The sequence below is a fragment of the Scardinius erythrophthalmus genome, assembly GCF_964197995.2.
Source record: "Scardinius erythrophthalmus genome assembly, chromosome: 11".
NCBI classification, from domain to species: domain Eukaryota; kingdom Metazoa; phylum Chordata; class Actinopteri; order Cypriniformes; family Leuciscidae; genus Scardinius; species Scardinius erythrophthalmus.
Window position 1 is genome coordinate 27,038,354 of NC_138231.1, and position 22,369 is coordinate 27,060,722.

Below are 22,369 nucleotides of genomic sequence, written 5' to 3' on the forward strand. Positions count from 1 at the left end.
ATTACTTTAAGTTATGGTTTCCCAGTTTGTGAAGGAACTGGGAAACCGTCATAAAAACGTAAAATAAAAATGAAAAACAATTAGAAAAAAACACTAGCTAATAATAATATACATTTTCGGTTTTCCTGCATGTCATGTTACCATTAACCGACACTAATGTGAATATGTAATCAGAAAAAGGTAACTAATCTGATTATGAGCATTTTTAAATCATAATAATCTAATTACAATTACTTAAATTCTGAAACTGATTATGTAATTCAGATTACATGTAATCAGTTACTACCCAGAACTGATAGATAGATGACACTGATTGTTTTTTATTATTTATTATTTCCCCAACAACATAAAAACTTCAAAGAAAACATTTTTCCATTGCTTTTTTCTTGGTGAGGATGATAAAGGGTAAATGTGTTGCTCTTATTTAACGTTATGTTTGTATGTTTACGAGAATTAAGACAAGAAATCGAACAGTATTCACATGAACAAAATCAGTCATTTCATGATAAGAAATATCTTTCCATTGAGTAAAAAAAAAAGACTTTATTGGATAAATACTGTTTATATGACAATGATAATTTTGCAAACAGCAATGATCATAAGAAGTGTCACAGGTTATCATGTATAAATGTGATCCATATGTCAATAATATGGGCAAATAGTGAATTAATGCCAACAGTATAAAACAAACAAATAAGACCTTCTAAGGGTTATGCTTGATAAATATGCACATTCAACATTAGCAAAATGAAAAAAAAAAAAAAAAAAAAAAGTGTAAGAGAAAAAAACAAATGCTTTGAATACTAATCATTTCAATGAAAGAAAATGGGAATGTAGATGTTAACTAATAATTGTTTACTTTTTATTCAAATATTTTCCCTCAGTTTAAATGACCCTTGAAAGAAGCGTCAAAACAGACTTGAATTTTGGAAACCCTGAATGTGTTTGCACTATACAAAGTTTTAAAGTCGATACGATTTTGAACTTTATGAACTGGGAGTTTGGGCTTGTTCTATGAGGTCGGGATGCCACTGCCGATGGGAGGAGTGGAGAGGGGCGGCAAGAGGAGACTCTTGAGTTTCAGTGACATGGCTGCGATCTCTGGGTCCTGAGTTTCATACATCTTCACCAGCCGCGCGAATTTGAGAACACCTGAAAGGCAAAACGCAGAGGTTGAAATGACAGCTTTTTATTGGTGTTTGCGTGTTTTGCGTCCTCAGTCTCACCTTCTCCCTCATTGTTGAAGCCGTATGCTTTGATGACCTCCTGTTGGATCTGAGTGGCTACGGGAAGCACCAGCTGCAGCATCTTGCCCATGTCGTTGCAGGCGCTTTCTCTGGCTTCCTCCATGCGGGCTGCGTTCTCAGGCACGGAGAAAGCCTGGATCACCTCACTGAGAACAACTGCAATGGATGAATGGGACAACAGTTTGGCTCAGTGTTCAAGTCGTTAATGACGAAAAATGTTTGTTGATGAATTTCCTTTTCATGACTAAGACGAGAAGACCTTGCCATCCAAATGGACAATTCTTGTATTCTCGTAGAATTTATTATAAATAATTTTTTTATTCACGTGCCCTTGTAATCTTTAACTAAACTAACTTCCCCTCCGTCTTGAAGCGACATCTCTTCTATGATGATGTGTTCACTGGCGTGAGAGCGGGACGACCTGTCAATCACATCACATCACAGCTATAGCGAACCACAGCCATCCAATCTATTTCCGATGGACAAAATCAAGTCTCACCCTACATTTTTTTTGTTTGTTTGTTTGAGAAGCCGTTTCTCTCAGATATACGTCACAATAGAGAAGAAAAGTACAGAGCCCCGCACATGACATGCAGACAAAAGTGCATAGGCTATATCATAGGCACAGATTAAGTTAAATCAAATTTGTTCCCACACTTAATTTAAATCAAATTCGCTCCAACGAATTAAGTTAAATCAAACAAATTCGATCCCACGAATTAAAGGAACACTCCACCGTTTTTTTTAAATAGGGCTTATTCACTTTCTTTCCTACATTTAGATAGGTGGGCAAATGCATTTTTTGTCTCAGTGCATGCATTGTTTTAGTTTGACAGGGTCGGCGCTAGCTTAGCTTAGCATAATGAATGGAATCCTTTGTTGCCAGCTAGCATGTCCTGAGTAAAAGTGATATAAAAAAAAAAAAACCCACCTAATTAGTTCTTGTGGCCTGCGTATTCACAAGTACAAATAGTGATGCAGATTAACACTAGGCGATTTCCTAGGCAGATATTGACTTATATATTAAGGACTATATTAGGGGGAAGCACAGGCAAAGCACTGCTACTTGGGCGTGATATCTCTGCGCCCAAGCAGCAGCAGAAGCCTGTGCTTCCCTCTAATATAGTCCCAAGTCAATATCTGCATAGGAAATCGCCTAGTGTTAATCTGCATCGCTATTTGTACTTGTTGTGAATACGCAAGCCACAAGAAGTAATTAGGTGTTTTTTTTTATTTTGTATATCACTTTTACTCAGGACATGCTAGCTGGCAACAAAGGATTCCATTCATTATGCTAAGCTAAGCTAGCGCCGACCCTGTCAAACTAAAACAATGCACGCACTGAGACAAAAATGCATTTGCCCACCTATCTAAATGTAGGAAAGAAGGTGAATAAGCCCTATTTCAAAAAACGGTGGAGTGTTCCTTTAAGTTAAATCAAATTCATTCCCATGAATTAAGAATTCACTCCCATGAACTAAGTTGAATCAAACAAATTCGATCTCACAAATTAAGTTAAGTGAAATATGTTCCCACGAATAAAGTTAAACCAAATTCATTCCCACGAATTAAGTTAAATAAAACAAATTCGATCCCACGAATTAAGTTAAGTGAAATATGTTCCCACGAATAAAGTTAAATCAAATTCACTCCCACGAATTAATTTAAATCAAACAGATTCGATCTCACAAATTAAGAATTAGCTCCCATGAAATAAGGTAAATCAAATTCGTTCCCACTAATTAAAAATTCGCTCACATGAATTAAGAACTTGCTCCCACAAATTAAGTTAAATCAAATTTACTCCTGCAAATTAAGAATTCACATTAAGAATTCGCCCCCAAGAATTGTTAAATCAAATTCATTCCCACTAATTAATAATTAATTAGTGAGTACTGTTTACTTACTTACTGTTTTGATTTAAATAAAACAAGGGAACAAATTATTTCCTATGGCTACAAAATAATTCCCCCCCACCCCATCAAATAATTACTTTTTCACAAATAAAAAATTTGTTTACAAAATATGGGTTAAAAGGAAGTAAACTGCAACAAACAGGGCACTCATTCATTTAGTAAGTCTGTGCGCACTGGGAATCATATATATCTGACACAGCCATAGTGAGCATCGATGCTCCCTGGTTTTTACAGTGTATTGTGGTACTTTTTAGGGAGCGAACGTTTCAGTGCACTGGAAGGATTCTGCAATTGAGACAGCCCTTATAATGGCCGCCTCCCTGATCAGTGCCCTACCGAACTAGGGAGCTGATTGAGACGCACCCGGAAACAGTCATCAGTGTCCCAATGTCTAGCAAGCCAGGGTCCTTAGCAGTGCCGAATTAGTGCACACAATAAACTGATTTACGACCTAGGGATTGAGATGCTGATGAAAGTTTCATTGAGTAAAACTAGACAAAAATTTAGTCAACTAAAACATGGATAAACAAAAACAGGATAGGTTAACTAAATATGATAATAACTAAAAAGGACTAAGTCTAAATTAAAAATACAAGTCATGCCAGGTCGTTAATGAAAAATATGATGAAAAATGTTCGGGGACACATCTTTCCATGACTAAGACGAGAAGACACTGATATCTAAATGGACAATTCTTGTATGCTTGTAGAATTTATTATAAATGCATTTTCTATTCATGTGCCCTCTGAATCTTAAAGGAATTCTAGCTTCAAAACAGAAATGGCCATTCACTGCCATTATAAAGCTTGGAAGAGCCATGACATTTTTTAATATAACTCTGATTGCATTCGTCTGAAAGAAGAATGTCATATACACCTAGGATGACTTGAGGGTGAGTAAATCATGGGCTAATTTTCATTTTTGGGCATGTAACATCTCTCTCTCACCTCTTGCCTGCTCCACAGTGAGCGAAGGCTGCTGTGCTGGGGCAGAGGCCATGCCGGCTCACTCCACGGGGCAGATTCACCACCGATGACTGCAATGGCAATTTAAACAATTATAAAATCGCTATGACATTATTTAAGCATACTCTAATAATCAATGAAGAACACTACATGAGCTTGAATGTTCAGCTTTCTCCAAAAGAACAAATTTTCAACATCAGCGTGAGAACACTGGCAGCTGTGTACCATTACGGTATCACTACGTACTGTATTCATAAAATATAATAATAATAATAATAATAATAATAATAATAGCCTAATAGAAGAATACAATCTCAATATTATTATGGTTGCCCATCTGTAGTTTTCATTGTAGACCATATCAGGTCTTGGTAATAATCATGGGCAAAGATTAAATACCCAACAAATACTTAAATATACGGAATAAATAGCGGGACATATTGCTTTCAATCAGCCTCAACTTATATAGATTACTAGACCCGTGTAATTCTGATGTGTTATGAAGAATGAGACCTATGCAGGGTTTAGCTGCTATCTATCACTGGCATGTTAGTTCCGCTTACCGCGACTGATCATTGTCTCTGAGATCCAAAGTTAAATATGTCATCATATTTGTCCCTAATGATATTTTTAACATTTCTATGTACTTACATCGTTAAAGCCAGAACCTGATCACAGTTCCTGTGACGCGGAGTTGCGGACGCGCGCACACTTCCGGTCGGTACAGCCGTTAAAGTCTCCGTTGGAAACAACAACAACTGAACCATAGAAATAAGATAGAATGGCAATGAAACTATCAACAAGTTATAAAATGGGCGAGGCTTTGAGGCCCGAATTTAGTTTCGGATTGGTGAAGCACGATTTGTCTAAATAATACTTCTCTAATTGAACTCTTCACTGTGTATTTTCAGTCAAATGAAGTGTCACTGTAATTTCCATTATTATCCGCACCTTTGCGGAAAGAATGTTGTCACTTGATACCTGTTACTTTTCTCAGCGCTAGTCAGTCTGGACCAGTAACAGAGGTCTGCGATTACAGACATATGTGTCCATTTAAATGACTTTATACAGATTGCTGCGCGCTTACGATTTCATTTATGTCATATATTAATCATTTGAATTAATAAACTTAAAACATTATATGTTTTATGTGATATTGTTTTTCATTGAGACAAAAAACGTCCTGAAATCTGAATGCGGTTAAATGAAGGATTCGCTTTTTGGGCCACTATGCGCCCCTACAGGAAACACATCTTTAGTGTCATGGTCAAAAAACAGTCATTTGACACAGCAGCGTTTGTCGACCGGTGCAAAATCAGTAGGGAGTCTACGGAAGTCTGGTAATATACTGACACGTATTTGTATTTAATGACCACATACATTTTGACTCTAATAACATTTCAGGTATGAAATATGGAACGCAAGCTGGCTGAATTCAGAGCCCGAAAGAAAGCCGAGACTGAAGCTGAGAAACCTGCTGTTCGTGAGGTCCAGAGTGAAATGAAAGCAAAAACAAGCGATGATTCTCCGGCAGTGACTCCTGACACAACAGAGTTCCTGAAGCCCAAAACCTGCCCTCAGAGTCCATACAAACAGGTCTGGTCGCAACTTACTACTGTAGAAACCATGCACAGTAACACAGTGATAAATAAAACTATGGAAGCTTGTTTCCGCCACGGAATAACATCAAATAAAAAAAGGTAATGACGACCTTTTACCTCACAATTCTGACTCTTTTTTTTCTCTCGCAATTTTGATGTTATATCTCCCAGTTCTGACTTTATAACTGACAATTGCGAGTTGATATTACAGTTCTGAGGACAAAAGGCCAGAATTGCGAAAAAGAAAATCGCAATTACTTTGTAGTTTTATACGCGAGTTTATTGCCCATTTTCTTAATTGTGTCTAAATAATTCACAATTTTGAGAAAAAACAAGTTAGAATCGCGGGTTCTAAACTGGAAGTTGCGAGAATCAAAGTCTGAATAGCTTAAAAAAAGAATTGTGAGATAAAAGTCAAAACGACAACTACCTTTTTAAAGGTAATGTTTTTCATAAACCCTTTTTGTTGTACTGGTTGAAACTCTCTTCACATCCTAATAGCAATCAATAATATAAGTCTAAATATATATATATATATATATATATATATATATATATATATATATATATATATATATATATATATATATATTAGGGGTGTGCAAAGCAGCTGGTATTTGTATCTGTATTTGTATTTGTTGAGGGGGGAAAAGTATTTGTATTTGTATTCGAGTAAAATTCAAAATAGGTGTAAAAATCCAGTTTTTTTGCGTTACACTTCTAATTTACGTTATAGTGTAAGTATTCTTTAATTATATCTATTATAATAATTATAGATATGCAATATGTAAAATATTTTTTTCAAAACTGCATTCATATTTAATTTTAAAAGGGCTTTTTAAACCTGCTAAGGGTTATCCAGCCAAGAATAAGCCTAGAACTGCTTTTCAGACGGACTGATATTTTTATTTAATTTCTCATCTCCATAAATATATCTAAAGCTAATGCAAGGGCTAGAAATCAATTAATTCTTTGCTGATACTTCCTCGTCATCACGGAGAGCGCAGTTCGCACCACTTTCTCCTTTCCACAAGTGTTGTTCTCTCGTGGCGTCTGTCGTTGCTATGCAACCGTGAACATAGGCGCGCCTGGAAAAACGAGCGCTCTGCTCGCTTGCCGCGCGCCTACATTTGAAATCTGCACGCGCAAAAAACGCGCTATGTGAACGAAATATTTCCATATGTGGCTCTTTCCTCCTTTCTTATGAACAAGTGGATTTACAGCCACCACATCAGCAGCACCGCCGGTCGCCATGTCTCATGAGGAAACGCAGCTTTTTGATATAAAGTTTTTCTTGTTCCCGAATACAAATATTTTTAAAGTATTTGTTCGAAATAAGTATTCGTAAAAAACACACTATTTGTGCCTTTCCGAATACCGTATTCGGGTTCGGCTCCACCCCTAATATATATATATATCTTCTGTGGAAGTCATGACCAAAAAAAAGTTTATCCAATCATTGCATTTGGTCAGAATGCAATGATAGGATATCCTACCTGTCTGTCAACCTGTATTTCCAAACCTCCGCGCTGCTTGCGCAGACATTATCAGCGTGCTTTGTGAGGCTATCCAGACAAACTGTCTTATGCTCTCAAAGCTAGCTTTCTATTGCTAGCCTCTAAGAAATTGCCTACTCTACCTTTAATGTCTTACTCTGAGGAGGAATAAAGTTTCCATATAAAACTGAAAACTGACCATGTCATTCTTGTCCAACTAAATGTAATATTTTCCTGTTATTTCAGGATCAAAGTGATCTTCTGAATACTACATCCGGTTGTTGGCTTCAGCGTCTGGTTCTTACCCATCTGACCCTGTTTAAAGTGCTGCTGTGGCTTGTGCTGTTGGGGCTTTTTTCAGAACTTGAGTTCGGCCTGCCATTTTTTGTCATATCATTATTCTACTGGCTCTATGAGGGCCTTCGAAGCCCAAAGGCCAGACAACCTGGAGAAATGAGCGCATACTCTGTGTTTAACCCTGATTGTCAACCCATTCTGGGGACTTTAACAGCCGAACAGCTGGAAGGAGAGATGGGATTCATGGTAATCAATTCTTGATGGCCAATACATGAACATGTTTAAAAGTCATGCAAACTTTGCAGCCAACTGTCTGGACCACAAGGAAGATTGTCTAAATGTGGACTTGGGAAACTTATTTGCATTATATTAATGTATCTCAGTTCTTTAATAGTTTACTCGTATTTACCTAAATAAAAAGCATTATTTCATTAATATAGATATACATATACACCCCCTTCTTACAGTTTAATCCAATCATACATCTAGCAAATGAGAACAGGTCACATATTTTTAAGTTAACACTCAGCTATAGGTTCTGTTGTCCAAACTAATTTAATATCTGGAGCTGAAATGTATTAGCTACTGTGTGATATAACTTTTTGATGAATACATATACAACTGCACTAGAATAAAATCTCCCAGATTCAGATGTATTTAGTGCTCTTTAATTTAATTAAGTTCAGTATTTTATCAGAAAACACCATTAAGCCTACTGCTACTACAACCTACTACACTAAAATAACAATGAGGCCTTACTGTACACACTTTTAGGGAGCATGTTTATGGTTTAACTTAAATGTATCTTATGGAAAATAAAGTAGGCTGCATACAAAGTTTGATAATTCTTTTGCCATATGTTACTATATATATATATATATATATATATATATATATATATATATATATATATATATATATATAGGCCATATATACACACACACACATACATACACACAGTATCAGTAGACTATCAGTATATTGGATCTATGCATTAGTCTTAAATTGACAGCAACCTAATATTTCTGCTGCTGTGTCTGTGTTAGAAAAAAGAAAAATCACTCACTGCTCTTGACTGAATAACTTTTGGTAAATTTATATTAGTTATGCTAGTAGTTTTAGCTGTGGTATAGAAATTGGAATAGAGAATTGTGAATTTTCACTGCCTATTTTTGCAAAAATATGTATGGCCAGTAAATTTTTTTAAGTCACCGGCCGTTGGCAGGTGTACCAAAACGTTAGTTTTAGGCCCTGTATATTATAATTATACTTCTATAAATGCAATGACTTGTTGAAATTCACATAGGAAAACCATATCAACATTCTTTCCCTTACCAACATCATAATTATTGATTTTAGGAAGGTTTTTAGGTGTGCGAATTAAAGTCAGCATGAAACGGAAATTGTGATATATTTTAGTCCTTATTGTGATCTATTCATGTCAAACATGGAACGGCTTCTTGTACAAGAAAATAAATTGGGCAGAATTTTATTTTGTCCATTGGGATGGGAAGTTATTTTATTAAAGATTACAAGAGCACATGAAAAAAAAAAAAAAAATCATAATGTGCCCTGATAAATCATTATAAATACTGCAGTATTCCATAAAAAACAGGAATTTGTCTGACACTTTAAATGAAGTTCACCCTAAAAATCATAATTTACAAACCCTCACTTAAAACCCGTATGACTTTATAGAATGATAGAAATTTGGGTGAACTATTGCTTTAAAAAGAAAGCAACACAACGGGCACTAAGACACTACAAGACGAGAACTACAAAACACTACGATGTACCAGATGTACATTATGACGCCTGCCTTCCTGTCCTTCAGTGCTGTGTCCGATAGGAATCTGTGTGTGCTGTCAACCGCTGATCCTTCCTGAACTCTGGACACGGACTGCTATTAAAGTAAGACCGCAGTTATAGAATAAGTCATCAAAATACACAATTATTGCTAAATAACAGTCTGCACCGCAGCTTTGTACGCGAGTAGCATATCGCCCAGAAATGCATGCTGAATAAATGTTAAGAACAAGTTCGAACGATTATAGCGAACATTTAAGAGTTAAGAAGTAGACTTAGCCTATATGTTTTATAAATGTCGAGAGTGGTAACAAGTATGAGTTTGAGTTTCAGGCACGAGTGTTAATCATTTGGACAACAGTGCCTTATAGTGTCTTCCATGCAGATTGTTCAGGAACTTTAGCAGGGATCTTCACCCAGTGCCATTTTTCATAATTACTCATTAACTATCTATCTATACAGTTCGTGAAGTATTGTTGTCAAGGGGCATGTGCTGACTCTGGTACTGAGACAAAACAGGTCTAGGTCTATTCTCAAACTTCAATTTCCTCAAAATGTGATTTTACTTGCCTATACCTCAATTTGAATCACAACTGTTTAAAACAGTCATGATGTGCATTATAAGAACAAATCTAGCATTAACTTTGATGATTTTTTTTTTACTGAACTTAGTTCAGCTCCATCTGTTGCATTGTATTGATTAGCTACAATCCCATTCCTATCGTAATGATCAGATAATCATGACATTGCAATACTTCCATTGTCTTCTGACTTTTCCCCTGGTTGTTTGCAGGAGGTGTGTCTTTCTGAACTGCAGCAAGGTGTGCTTTCTGTTTCAGCTAGTGTCATGGCGAGCAGTCCTGCAGTGCTGATGCGGTTGGTGGCTTCAGCCTATGCCGTGGCGGAAAAGGCTGGAACTATTGTCCGTAAAGTGCTTCAAAGTGGAGAGCTCGGTATCGTTGAAAAGGTGCGGCAAGTAGTGGCATATGACCAAGAAGTGTTGATTCAAATACATTTCCTATATGAGATGACAAGTTGATGAATTTAGTTGAAGAAGATATTTTGATGAATGTTGGTAACCAGACAGTTGACGGTAGCCATTGACTTACATAGTAGGAAAAATATACTATGGAAGTCAATGGCTATCATCAACTGTCTTGATTACCAACATTCTTCAAAATATCTTATTTTGTGTTCAACAGAAGAAAGAAACTCATACAGGTTTGGAACAACATAAGGGCGAGTAAATGATGACATAATTTTCATATTTGGTTGAACTATCTCTTTAACCCCAAATCAGACACTAAAATCTGATTTGTTTAACAAGGGTACTGATCCAGGAACAGGGCTGCCCCTGACCAGAGATTTTGCTATTCGACTAGTATTCGTTAATTTAAGCGTTACGTTAAACTTACATGTTATGATAAGCCATACTTGAGGTTGATGAATGATAGGTGAACATTTGAATTTCCTGCCTGGCATAATTTCCACGTGGACCAGCCGTGTTATTGATCTGTCCGTTTGGACTGCGTAACTTCGCCACTTCCTGTGGAGTTTGTTTTTTCTGTGACCCACTGACCAATTAAAAAATTGTCTACTAAGCCTCTTCTCATCGACTAAAGGCCCCAATATACTCACGGTAAAGTTCTTTACCATTCTTAGTTTAGGGGTAAAACCAAGTTTGAAATACATGAGCAGCGATATACCGTTAGCGAACATCCAAAGCCACCCACACATCTGAGAGCAATGGTTAGATGAGTAAATATGTGCTACACGCTTTCCTCTCCATAACAAAATAAACACAACAGAATTGAGAAAACAGCAAGCATTTGAATAAAGTGTAAGAAAAGCATCTGATCATGGCAACGTGGATATGTTTGCACGAGTTCTGCAATTCGGCACTCTAGTAAAGTCAAGTCAATTTTATTTATATAGCACTTTAGCTTTAAAGTGGAAACCGCACACACCTACCTAGTATGTAATCGCCACAGACCAATGGTTGGAAAGTTTTTCTGGAAAGTTCGCTTTGGCAAGCTGTTTCTAACTTCCAAAACAAACTCCAAACTGCCTGATTTTGTTCGAAATTATGTCACATCAGTTCGTTCTTCGATTTCACCTTGAAGTATATCGAGGCCTTAACGTTTGGTGGACTATTAGGGGGGAAGCCCTAGAGCCAAAACTTGAGAAGAGGACGGCTGATGAACTAACTCTGGATTGTGAAATTATTTGCTCGTTTTGACATATGCTTATGACGTATTTTTGTAACCTTTACTTTTGGCATAGACAGGAGCTGATGATCTACAGACACTGGCTGACAGGCTTGCTCAGAAGAGTATATGTGCATCCCTGTTGAAAAGCTTCCCTAAAGTCACTATCATCGGGGAGGAGGTGTGTAGGTCTCGTAATATGAAGATGCTCAGCCTATTTTGGCTCCAAACAGCTGTCTAAACTGCTTTTATTTGTGTAGGAATTACCAGATGAGTCTGTTGAGGAAGACCTGATAGAGAACGGGCACAGCAGCCTAATCCTACAAAAATCCTGTCCCAATCAGTATGCCAGCCTGAAGGAGGAAGAGGTAAAGAGGAAGAGGAACCAGAATGTGGCCATAATGTATAAAACATATAATAAGTAAGGGATAATGTATAACGAGGCGGTTGTTATAGCGAATAACAACCCCGACAGGCTGAACGGGACCCCGACGCGAAGCAGAGGGGTCTTGAATCAGCCTGAAGGGGTTGTTATTCGCTATAACAACCGCCTCGCTATACATTATCCCGCTTATTACATGGCAACCTATGAAATAAATAAATAATTTGACACAAAATATTGATTTAAAAAGGAGTTTATTGATTTAAAAACGATTGTATTGCTTCCGCTAAAGAAAATAGTCCATTCCGCATCCATAGCAATGCTCTGTTTTTCATGGCAACGGTGTGTTATACTTCGCAGCGGTCTGTTATCAAGAAATAACAGACCGCATTCTACATTGGAATTCAACCAAGCCATATAATAATTGTATGTAATGGAGGCAAGCCAGTAAGAGCTGTGCGTGTAAACCTCACTCCCCTGGCCTTGGTGCTTTTTACATTTCGAATCCCGCTCAGGGTATTCGTTTCCTGTACAACAATGTAACTCACTGCTTAACTACTATAGTATGATGCATTGTCGAAGAAATCAACTAGCTAGTCACCACTGTTTCCCAAAACCGAACTGTCGCAAAATGGTCGTTCAACCACGTTGGTTAATGATGTCACGCAGGTGTTGGAGTAATAACTTCTTTTAATGAATCTGTTTGAGATCAAATTAATGTTAGATGTTTTGCTATAAATTACGGACATAGCATCTGTGGACTATTTCTCATTTTTCTCAGTTATTTTGCTTTATTTACAGATTCAATCATAGTCTGCACGTATGCGCACTCTTCAAAAACGGCGCTTTAAATCTCTTGACAAACTAAAAGACGTAAATGACATTTGTATGTATTCTAAATAAAATATATAGATTGTACTGAATGTCAGCTTGCTTATTTGGCTCAAGATAAGGATTTCTTGAGTCCACGTCATGTATACAAGAAACTCTGCTTCTAATCACAGGTCGAGAGCTGTCGTTCCAACCACACGACTTTGCGATGCTGCTTGCGAATGTTTGTTGGAACTATGTTTTCGGGAAACACGAATCTATGCTATCTATGCTGATAACGACGGAACTTGCAACCATAGTTGGCTAACGATACTTTTGGGAAACACACCCCTGAGCGGGTCGAGTAGAACCGGTTAAATATAGAATATACCATTTTTAAATTAACTTATTCTGAAAGAGTTTTAAAAGTGTAGGAACATAAAAGTAACTCAATATGGTATATGACTAAGGTTTCTTAATCTTTATTTTTCAGCTGGTTGTGTGGGTGGACCCTCTTGATGGCACTAAAGAATATACAGAAGGTGAGCAGATAAACAGCTTTCAGCATTACTCAACTCCCACTTCCATTTGAGTTGTGGTCTTTTTCAGCTGTGACTGTAACCAACATTGTGCAATAAAGCACCTGGTATTAACATCTGTTTGGGGTGAAGTGATCACAAGTGATCTACATTTTGTCATCGATTATACAAACCACATTTGCAGGTAGAATTTGTAGAAAGAAAGTGTCATAAATTAATGTCTTGTTATTCTAAAATTCTCCTTCCACTCATTGTCTATGAAGTGGAGCAGAACAACGTCCCATCAGTCCTCACATCATTGTTCCCGATTAAAACAAAAGATTTCAATGTAAACATAGCCATTGACTGTCTTTACATGTTCCACACTGTCTAGCACACAGTTAAGAGCACAAGCCTTTAGATTATCCTCCATTGATGGTGAAAACGGATGGACATGTCCGTCTGCGAAACAGAGCGAAATACGGACAAGCAAAATGTACTTCTCTGACAACAGTGAATGGCTTACTCGCTTGCCACCCAGCCAAAATCCAACTACAAGTATTTATTAGTGGGACATTGAAGTTAAGATCAGATGTAAATGCCCTCGGCTGATCGAATCACTCAAGGTGGATGTCGATACCAGGTGTAAATAGGGAGTCACATTTACCATTGCTCTATACAATTTTGCAGACGAAATTAAAAAGAAATTGCATGCTTGGGAGTTGTGTGAGGGCGAAAAAGTTCTATACAAAGATTTTGCTCTTGTTCAAGTAGGTCACACAAGCACTGACCAACAGAAAGGTGCTTGGTTTGAAAGTGACTTCTGTGTGAGCAGTACTTCATACAGTGCTAGACCTTTTTTGTCCGCAAAATTTTCCCGAAATATTGCCAATATGACTTCCTTGTCACACCAGTTGTCACTCCAAAATTCCGTGTCACACCAGTTGTCCAGGGGTTCAAAACACAGTTCCTGGAGGGCCAGAGCCCTGCAGAGTTCAGCTTCAACCTTAATTAAAAGCATATGATCCAGCTAATCAAGTCCTTCAGGCCCATCTGATATCATATACTTCCCTACTATATAGTAGGCAAAAAACAGTATGTGACAAAAGAAGTATGTCCAAATTCAAAGTACTCATAAAAGAGTAGGCAAAAAGTACCCGGATGATCTACTACTACCGGCGAGATTCTGAAGTGTGCATATGATGGACACTTAACTGTCCCATGAGGCGACGGGAGAAGATTTATGAATGACAGTGAAGTGACACTGGAAGGTCACATGATAATGCCAACATGGCGAATGTAGTATGTCCGCATTACATTCATACTACACACACTCATACTATATAGAACATACTTTTTTAGTGGGCATGAAGTAATTACTTATTCAAAATAAGTACCTACTCAAGAGAGTATGCGATCTCAGATGCAGGTTTGAACCAAACTCTGCAGGGCTGTGGCTCGCCAGGAGTTTGCTCCTCTTGAGTCCCATTGTCATGATTCCTGTCCTGTGTTTCCCTTGTCTTGTGTGCCCTTTTGTTATTTCCTGTTCTGTGCCATGTTTTGTAGTCCTTTGTAGTTTTTCATATTGATTAATCTCCCCAGGTGTTTCCAATTAACCACACCCCCTTGTTATCTTGTTTAGCTTGTTTGTCCCTGTGTATTTATAGCCCCTGTGTTTCACATGTTACTTTGTCAGTTGTTGTACATGTAAGGGTTGCTTCTAGATCTTGTCATGCTCGTGGTTTTGTTTCTTTTTCCCTGAAGTTCTTTATTATTTGTTCTATGTTTATTTCATTAAAAACTTGCGCTTAGATCCTTGCTTCCGCCTGCTTTCTCCGGCACATTACAGAACAACTGACCGACTATGGATCTAGCAAGTACTAGCTGGGACCCACTGAGCAAAATTTGTTCTATTTTTCAAGATGATCGCAGCATCGAAAGTTATGTGGAGGAGTTCCTTTTTTATAGTCATCTCGTTCCTGGGAACGAGGCTAGGCTGAAGGACTGTTTCTGGAGTGGACTAGAACAGGACATTAGCTTAAATTTACCAGAGGAAGACCCCAGCTGGACCCTGGTACAGTACATTGACTTTGTCCTGCAGTTTTGTGGTTCCCCCTTCACTGTAGGGGAGGTGGAGAAACTTCACGCCAGTCCAGCCGAGCCTGCACTTCACGCCAGTCCAGCCGAGCCTGCACATCATGCCATACCAGCCAAGCCTGCACGTCACGTCGCTTCTGCTGATCCAGAGACCGTTCACGTCGCTTCTGCTGATCCAGAGACTGTTCACGTCGCTTCTGCTGATCCAGAGACTGTTCACGTCGCTTCTGCTGATCCAGAGACTGTTCACGTCGCTTCTGCTGATCCAGAGACTGTTCACGTCGCTTCTGCTGATCCAGAGACTGTTCACGTCGCTTCTGCTGATCTAGAGACTGTTCACGTCGCTTCTGCTGATCCAGAGATTGTTCATGTCGCTTCTGCTAATCTAGAGACTGCTCACGTCACTTCTGCCGATCCAGAGTCTATCGGTAGTCTAGCCGAGCCTGCACTTCACGCCAGCCCAGAGTCTCCTTCGCCGCTGGTCCTGCCCAGTTCAGAGTGTCCTTCGCCGCTGGTCCTGCCCAGCTCAGAGTCTCCATCGCCGCTGGTCCTGCTAGTGTTGCACGGTGTACCGATACTTCAAAAGTATCGCGATACTCGGAAATGAAAAACGTCACGATACCTAAATTTATCAGTATCGATACGTAAAAAAAAAAAAAAAAAAAAAACGCCTCCCTACGGACGTCTGTGTTTTTTTCCTGACGCACGCAGCAAAGAACCTGCCGCTGTCAGTGTCATGTGACAAAACACTACAGCGAAATGGCTGCATGTGCGAAGTGGTCCACGACTCGTAGAAAAAGATGACGCGAGGTGACATATGGAAGCACGTTGCCTACCTTGTTCTGTTGCACGGTGCACCGATACTTCAAAAGTAAATCGGAAATCAAAAACGTCACGATTCCTTAATTTATTAGTAGCGATACTTCTAAGAATGACCGCGTTCCAGATTTGTAAGGCCGGCGACACACTGGCTGCGTGTCGTGTCCGTTTTTATTTCAGCTCCCATGTTAACTGCCTGTGACACACGAGTCTGGGCGCAGCTCGAGACGCGCGGAAAACGCGTGCATGCTATAAATAGAACCGACGCCTATTCCTCACGCGTCACGCAAGCGTGTTGGAAGCGTTCCCAGGCAAAATAGAATAGGAAAAGATGTTTCTGTCATTTTGACACGAATACATGTTAATAAATGACATTTTGATGTTTGAAAGTTTTGACATAAATACAATATAAATGTAATTTAAAAAAAATATGATCGGTTTTCAAATATTGCACCTCTCAATACAGAACGAATTATTCTGTAGCCTACACTGCCGACGTTGTCTTTGCTGCTATATATTTATGTTTAACACGAAGTATAGGCGTTCCACAACTCTCTCCCCACATGTCAAATATATCACCAATGAGGCTTATCATATGTTACCAATATTAAACATTGTTTAATATAATCGCTGTTCATATTTTTATTCTAAGTTCAGAATCAAGATAAAGCTCTTATGTTTCTTATGATAAATGAGATAATACTGCTAAATGTATAAAAAAAATTACCTTGAATGTCATTGTTCTAATTTATTTTTTATATTTTGATATTTCATATTTTGTTCAAATGTTTAATATATCTGCTGTTCATATGTTCATTTATTAGTGTGTTATATGATTAGAATGTTGTCCCGGTTTTAAAATAAAGCACAGCAATGATATTTGAGAGTGTTTCTCCCTTTTCAGGAAAAGTATCGAAAAAGTATCGAAATCGCAATACTTGACTTGGTATCGGTATCGAAACAATAATTTTGGTATCGTGACAACACTAGGTCCTGCCCAGCTCAGAGTCTCCTTCGCCGCTGGTCCTGCCCAGCTCAGAGTCTCCTTCGCCGCTGGTCCTGCCCAGCTCAGAGCCTTCTTCGCCGCTGGTCCTGCCCAGCTCAGAGTCTCCTTCGCCGCTGGTCCTGCCCAGCTCAGAGTCTCCTTCGCCGCTGGTCCTGCCCGGCTCGGAGCCCTCTTCGCCGCTGGTCCTGCCCGGCTCGGAGCCCTCTTCGCCGCTGGTCCTGCCCAGCTCAGAGCCCTCTTCGCAGCTGGTCCTGCCCAGCTCAAAGCCCTCTTCGCCGCTGGTCCTGCCCAGCTCAAAGCCCTCTTCATCGCTGGTCCAGGACTCTTTACCGGGGAGCCTCCCCAAGAAAATTTTGGGGGGGGGCAATACACCTCCGGACCAGTCCGATCCGCCAGGACCGCCAGAGGGGCGGTCTCCTGTTCCGCCCTGGCCGCCTGAAGGGTCGTCTCCGCCCTGGCCGCCTGAAGGGTCGTCTCCGCGGTGGCCGCCTCAAGGTTCGTCTCCGCCCTGGCCGCCCGAAGGTTCGTCTCCGCCCTGGCCGCCCGAAGGGTCGTCTCCGCCCTGGCCGCCCGAAGGGTCGTCTCCGCCCTGGCCGCCCGAAGGGTCGTCTCCGCCCTGGCCGCCCGAAGGGTCGTCTCCGCCCTGGCCGCCCGAAGGGTCGTCTCCGCCCTGGCCGCCCGAAGGGTCGTCTCCGCCCTGGCCGCCCGAAGGGTCGTCTCCGCCCTGGCCGCCCGAAGGTTCGTCCCCACTGTGGCCGCCTGAAGGTTCGTCTCCGCCCTGGCCGCCTGAAGGTTCGTCTCCGCCCTGGCCGTCCGAAGGGTCGTCCCCGCTGTGGCCGCCTGAAGGTTCGTCTCCGCCTGAAGGTTCGTCTCCGCCTGAAGGGTCGTCTCCGCCTGAAGGGTCGTCTCCGCCTGAGGGGTCGTCTCCACCTGAGGGGTCGTCTCCGCCCTGGCCGCCCAAGGGGTCGTCTCCGCCTGAGGGGTCGTCTCCGCCTGAGGGGTCGTCTCCGCCTGAGGGGTCGTCTCCGCCTGAGGGGTCGTCTCCGCCCTGGCCGCCCGAGGGGTCGTCTCCGCCCTGGCCGCCCGAGGGGTCGTCTCCGCCCGAAGGGTCTTCTCCACCTGAGGGGTCGTCTCCGGCCCGGCCGCCTGAAGGGTCGTCTCCGCCCTGGTCGCCTGCACTGCCTGCTCCGCCCTGGCCTCCCATACTACTGCAGTCTCCAGGCCCTCTTCCACTCCACGGGCCTGGCCCTCCATCCCGCCCCTCAGTTCCACCTCCGCTCCACCACCCTCCTGAAATATTTCCTGAGGAGCGTCTGGAATCCGCTCCTTAAGTGGGGGGCTATGTCATGATTCCTGTCCTGTGTTTCCCTTGTCTTGTGTGCCCTTTTGTTATTTCCTGTTCTGTGCCATGTTTTGTAGTCCTTTGTAGTTTTTCATATTGATTAATCTCCCCAGGTGTTTCCAATTAACCACACCCCCTTGTTATCTTGTTTAGCTTGTTTGTCCCTGTGTATTTATAGCCCCTGTGTTTCACATGTTACTTTGTCAGTTGTTGTACATGTAAGGGTTGCTTCTAGATCTTGTCATGCTCGTGGTTTTGTTTCTTTTTCCCTGAAGTTCTTTATTATTTGTTCTATGTTTATTTCATTAAAAACTTGCGCTTAGATCCTTGCTTCCGCCTGCTTTCTCCGGCACATTACACCCATCCACATCAGAATCTTTTTTCGAGAAAATCGAGATCTACAGTATATACCTGTACTAAACACCAGTTACCATTTGATTGGCTTTGATTTTTGTCCCTTCCCACAGAATTTCACTTTCAGTGAGGACAGAAAAATGACTTGACGTTCATGTTGCGCCTAGTTAGGGACCTAGTGTTGCGAGCATGCCCTCTGCAACAGCACTATCCCTCCGTTCTCTTCTCTCTCTGATTTTTTTGTCTAACTCTACCGCCACTTGACCTCCATATGTCCAACACACCTGATGCTGTCACATAGTGATCTGCTCTCTCTTTTCCCCTCTTTCTCTCTGTCTTTGTTCTCCTGTCTCTGTTGTAGCTGCAAGGATTTTGTACAACCCAGTTTACATACAGAAGCCAGTGCAACCCCACAGAGCCCCTAACCGTACGGTGATTTAATGTTTTTTTTTTTTTCTTTCTTTTTGAGGCATGAGATGTCACTGTGAAATTAGACAAGAGTAGAAGGTTGCAGCCAATCAAATACAGCTGTTAAGTCAGGCATTTACAATTTCTCATAGTTGACCAGAAACTACAAATGCATTGCATTTGTGCTCTTTGTTGCTGATGAAGTGCAACTGAAAAATGTTTTTTACATTTAAGTTATCCAGTGAACCTGTTAAATCTTGTCCATGCATCCCATTTTAGTTGGAAGTTACCACCACTTTATTGGAAAAGTACCTTATCAGGCACACAAAGAAAAGACAGGAAATTTTGAGGTAAATATTGGGGAAAGGGTTATGGACATGGATGGACTCAAACCTGCATTACTGGCATGAGCACTAAAGACACCGATATACTCACAGCAAAGTTATTTTTTTAGTTCTTCGCTTATGGGTAAAAAGACATTTGGAATATCTGAGCAGCAGTATATTGTTAGCAAACGTCCCTATGCTGTAAATATGTGCTGCTCGCTTTCCTTTCAATAACAAAATAAACACACAACAAAAATGGAAGCAGTGAGAAAACAGAAGTTAAGAAAGCTTCTGATCATAGGGATGTTGATATGTTTTCACCAGCAGTTCGGCTCTCCAGTAAAAGTCATATCACGTTCATATATGACTTCACACAACAGATTACTTTAAACCAGCAGCTTTACAGTGATACACGTGAAAAAAAATAAGATAAAAAGAAAGATACACCGTAAAGTAAAAAGATACACCAGTGCTTGTTTCAGTTAGAATTAGATCTTGAATTTCTACCATATGTTTACCATACCAGCAGTTCTCCACTGTGTTTATGTTTTTACTCACGGATGCTTGACCTCAATGAACCCAAAAGAAGAAATGAACTAAAGTACATTTCCCATTTCCATGTCAAAGTAAGCAGAGCCTCAAAGCCACACCTACCTGTTCTGTAATGGCTGTAATGTTTACCAGCCAGATGTAAACATTCCTGGAACGTTTTGGCCTGCTTTTGTTCAAATTGACATATAAACAGTTTGTTCTTCGATTTTGCTATAGTATATCGGGGCGTTGATGCTCAAAATTTGCTGCACCACAACTCCATCTTACTCATACCGTTATAAAAAGGAGGACATATAAAAGAGCATAGAGGGGTTAAAAAATATTTTCATTGTTGGGCTTGACTAATAAGTACTTTGCGTAATGTTTGTTTGCTTTCTTTGCAGGGCTTTTGGATCATGTGACAGTGCTAATAGGGATTGCTTATAGAGGGACAGCCATTGCTGGAGTCATCAATCAGCCCTTCTACAACTACCAGGTCCAACCGGTTGATGGGGTCACACATGCTACACTACATTTGGTAAAGGCTTGGATTGGTTAACCTGTTTTTTTTGTTCTCTCTGTTCACTCAGATTGGGGCTGGTGCTTCTTTGGGCAGAACTTTATGGGGAGTTCTGGGTTTGGGTGCATTTGGTTTTCAACTCCAGGAAGTCCCAGATGGTAAAAGAATCATCACGACCACGCGGTCCCATAGCAATAAACTTGTGACCGACACAGTTCAAGCCATGGAGCCTCATGATGTCATCAGAGTGGGAGGAGCTGGGAATAAGGTGGGACACTAGCCTTGATTCGGCTGAGTCAATATTGGCATTGAAATTGAACTAATCACGTCTTCATTCTGGGCCTGGTAGATTATTCAGCTAGTGGAGGGAAAGGCCTCCGCTTATGTGTTTGCCAGTCCAGGATGTAAAAAGTGGGACACATGTGCGCCTGAGGCAATTCTGCATGCAGTTGGAGGTGAGTCATTGTTTACATGTTTTGCTTGATATTTAAGGTAAATATAAAGTATATTTAAGCATTTTTATATTGTTTTCATATACAGGCAAACTGACAGACATCCATGGTAATGCATTCAGATATGATGCCAATGTGAAGCACATGAATTCTGCTGGAGTTCTGGCGACTCTACGGGATCATCAGTACTATATAAGCAGAGTCCCACAGGCTGTCCTACAGGCTCTCCCCTCTGACTAAACCATTACACGATATTAAGTCATACTGTAAACTTTTGTGCCTCAAAGCTGTGATATGTCCTTGCCATAAATTTATCCGTTTTAGATTATTAGGATTTAATGAGTACATTCACATGTTTTCAACCATGTTTATAAGGGGACCAAATACATTTATTTTCAAACATTTTATTATTTGTAGTAATATAATTTGTAGATAATTTAAAACAAAATTACTGTCAACATACATTTATAAATACATATCCTATTGCATATATATGATTATGGTCATAACTTTTACATTTTTAATTTTTTTAATTGGGGTGTAATTCCATGGTTTGCCTTAAAACATTCATTTGTCTGACAGAATTGATTATTGTCTTACGCCATTTTTGGTAGATGCATTTAGTTAACTTTAGTATAGTAATACTTAAAACCAGTGTTTTCAGTACTAAGTTAGGCATTTAAAATTAGTTCTGTAATTGTATTAAAAGTTGCATCAGGAAAGTCTGAACTATCCTGCTACTCTGAAATGTGGTGTGTGTATTTTTCTTTCTATCTTTTTGACAGTTTTGCATCGCCAGCCATAACCTAAATATTATAATAGGCCCACAACAAAAGTGCACTAATAACATTACTTTGTTGCTTTAAGACAAACATGACAATGAAATGTGTGCTAACGCAAACTGAGTAGTAGGTACAACCTTAACACAAGGTTGTGTTGTGCCAACAGTATTCTACATCTATGTACATTTAGGAATGATTATGTATATGTATGTAAATTGGTTCTACCACATTTATAAATATTGCTTATCCATCTAGGGGTAACTGAGTGAGAATATTTAGTTTTGCCAGTTATTTTGAATGTAATATGTATGCCCTGCAGCCCGTTTTCCATCTTTTGTCTAATGTAGTATAAATTGAAGCTGCTACTCGGGTGGATCTATATTTGCATTTTTGCTACATGCATTTAAAACCCAATGTGATTAAAAACAAGACCACAAGTTGAATGAGAAATCATCTTTATTTTAAATGATATTTTATTAAAATGTCC

General features: G+C 40.0%; 3 protein-coding genes across 7 annotated transcripts; 2 read left to right on the plus strand and 1 right to left on the minus strand.

Moving 5' to 3' along the window:
- Positions 1–304: 304 nt before the first annotated feature.
- On the minus strand, positions 305–4,890 carry grcc10 (gene rich cluster, C10 gene). Of its 2 annotated transcripts, none has more exons than XM_081378891.1 (4): positions 4,780–4,890; positions 4,111–4,199; positions 1,227–1,403; positions 305–1,152 (listed from the first exon to the last, which is right to left on the minus strand). In XM_081378891.1, the coding sequence occupies exons 2-4, from the start codon at positions 4,160–4,162 to the stop codon at positions 1,013–1,015; spliced, it is 369 nt and encodes a 122-aa protein (XP_081235017.1). In that variant the 5' UTR covers positions 4,163–4,199; positions 4,780–4,890; the 3' UTR covers positions 305–1,012. The 2 variants fall into 2 exon arrangements, with proteins under 2 accessions (XP_081235017.1, XP_081235018.1); XM_081378892.1 differs by having other exon boundaries at positions 337–1,152; positions 4,692–4,811.
- A 485-nt stretch (positions 4,891–5,375) lies between these two features.
- On the plus strand, positions 5,376–8,363 carry saysd1 (SAYSVFN motif domain containing 1). Its single transcript, XM_081378897.1, has 3 exons — positions 5,376–5,468; positions 5,533–5,724; positions 7,472–8,363. The coding sequence occupies exons 2-3, from the start codon at positions 5,542–5,544 to the stop codon at positions 7,781–7,783; spliced, it is 495 nt and encodes a 164-aa protein (XP_081235023.1). The 5' UTR covers positions 5,376–5,468; positions 5,533–5,541; the 3' UTR covers positions 7,784–8,363.
- A 993-nt stretch (positions 8,364–9,356) lies between these two features.
- bpnt1 (bisphosphate nucleotidase 1) lies at positions 9,357–22,369 on the plus strand. Of its 4 annotated transcripts, none has more exons than XM_081378894.1 (10): positions 9,357–9,433; positions 10,168–10,295; positions 11,612–11,716; positions 11,796–11,903; positions 13,221–13,269; positions 19,225–19,290; positions 20,533–20,624; positions 20,719–20,916; positions 20,998–21,103; positions 21,189–22,369. In XM_081378894.1, the coding sequence occupies exons 2-10, from the start codon at positions 10,176–10,178 to the stop codon at positions 21,338–21,340; spliced, it is 996 nt and encodes a 331-aa protein (XP_081235020.1). In that variant the 5' UTR covers positions 9,357–9,433; positions 10,168–10,175; the 3' UTR covers positions 21,341–22,369. The 4 variants fall into 4 exon arrangements, with proteins under 4 accessions (XP_081235020.1, XP_081235022.1, XP_081235019.1 ...); XM_081378893.1 differs by having other exon boundaries at positions 9,363–9,433; positions 10,122–10,295; XM_081378896.1 differs by lacking the exon at positions 19,225–19,290.

Excerpts from the sequence above, each read along its gene's own strand:
- saysd1 (XM_081378897.1), top strand. The coding sequence starts at position 5,542 with ATGGAACGCAAGCTGGCTGAATTCAGAGCCCGAAAGAAAGCCGAGACT. Across the intron at positions 5,725-7,471 it reads CTCAGAGTCCATACAAACAG|GATCAAAGTGATCTTCTGAA; the intron begins GTCTGGTCGCAA and ends CTGTTATTTCAG.
- grcc10 (XM_081378891.1), bottom strand. The coding sequence starts at position 4,162 with ATGGCCTCTGCCCCAGCACAGCAGCCTTCGCTCACTGTGGAGCAGGCA. Across the intron at positions 1,404-4,110 it reads CACTGTGGAGCAGGCAAGAG|TTGTTCTCAGTGAGGTGATC; the intron begins GTGAGAGAGAGA and ends CATCCATTGCAG. Across the intron at positions 1,153-1,226 it reads CTTCAACAATGAGGGAGAAG|GTGTTCTCAAATTCGCGCGG; the intron begins GTGAGACTGAGG and ends TTTGCCTTTCAG.
- bpnt1 (XM_081378894.1), top strand. The coding sequence starts at position 10,176 with ATGGCGAGCAGTCCTGCAGTGCTGATGCGGTTGGTGGCTTCAGCCTAT. Across the intron at positions 20,625-20,718 it reads AGCCCTTCTACAACTACCAG|ATTGGGGCTGGTGCTTCTTT; the intron begins GTCCAACCGGTT and ends CTGTTCACTCAG. Across the intron at positions 20,917-20,997 it reads TGGGAGGAGCTGGGAATAAG|ATTATTCAGCTAGTGGAGGG; the intron begins GTGGGACACTAG and ends TGGGCCTGGTAG.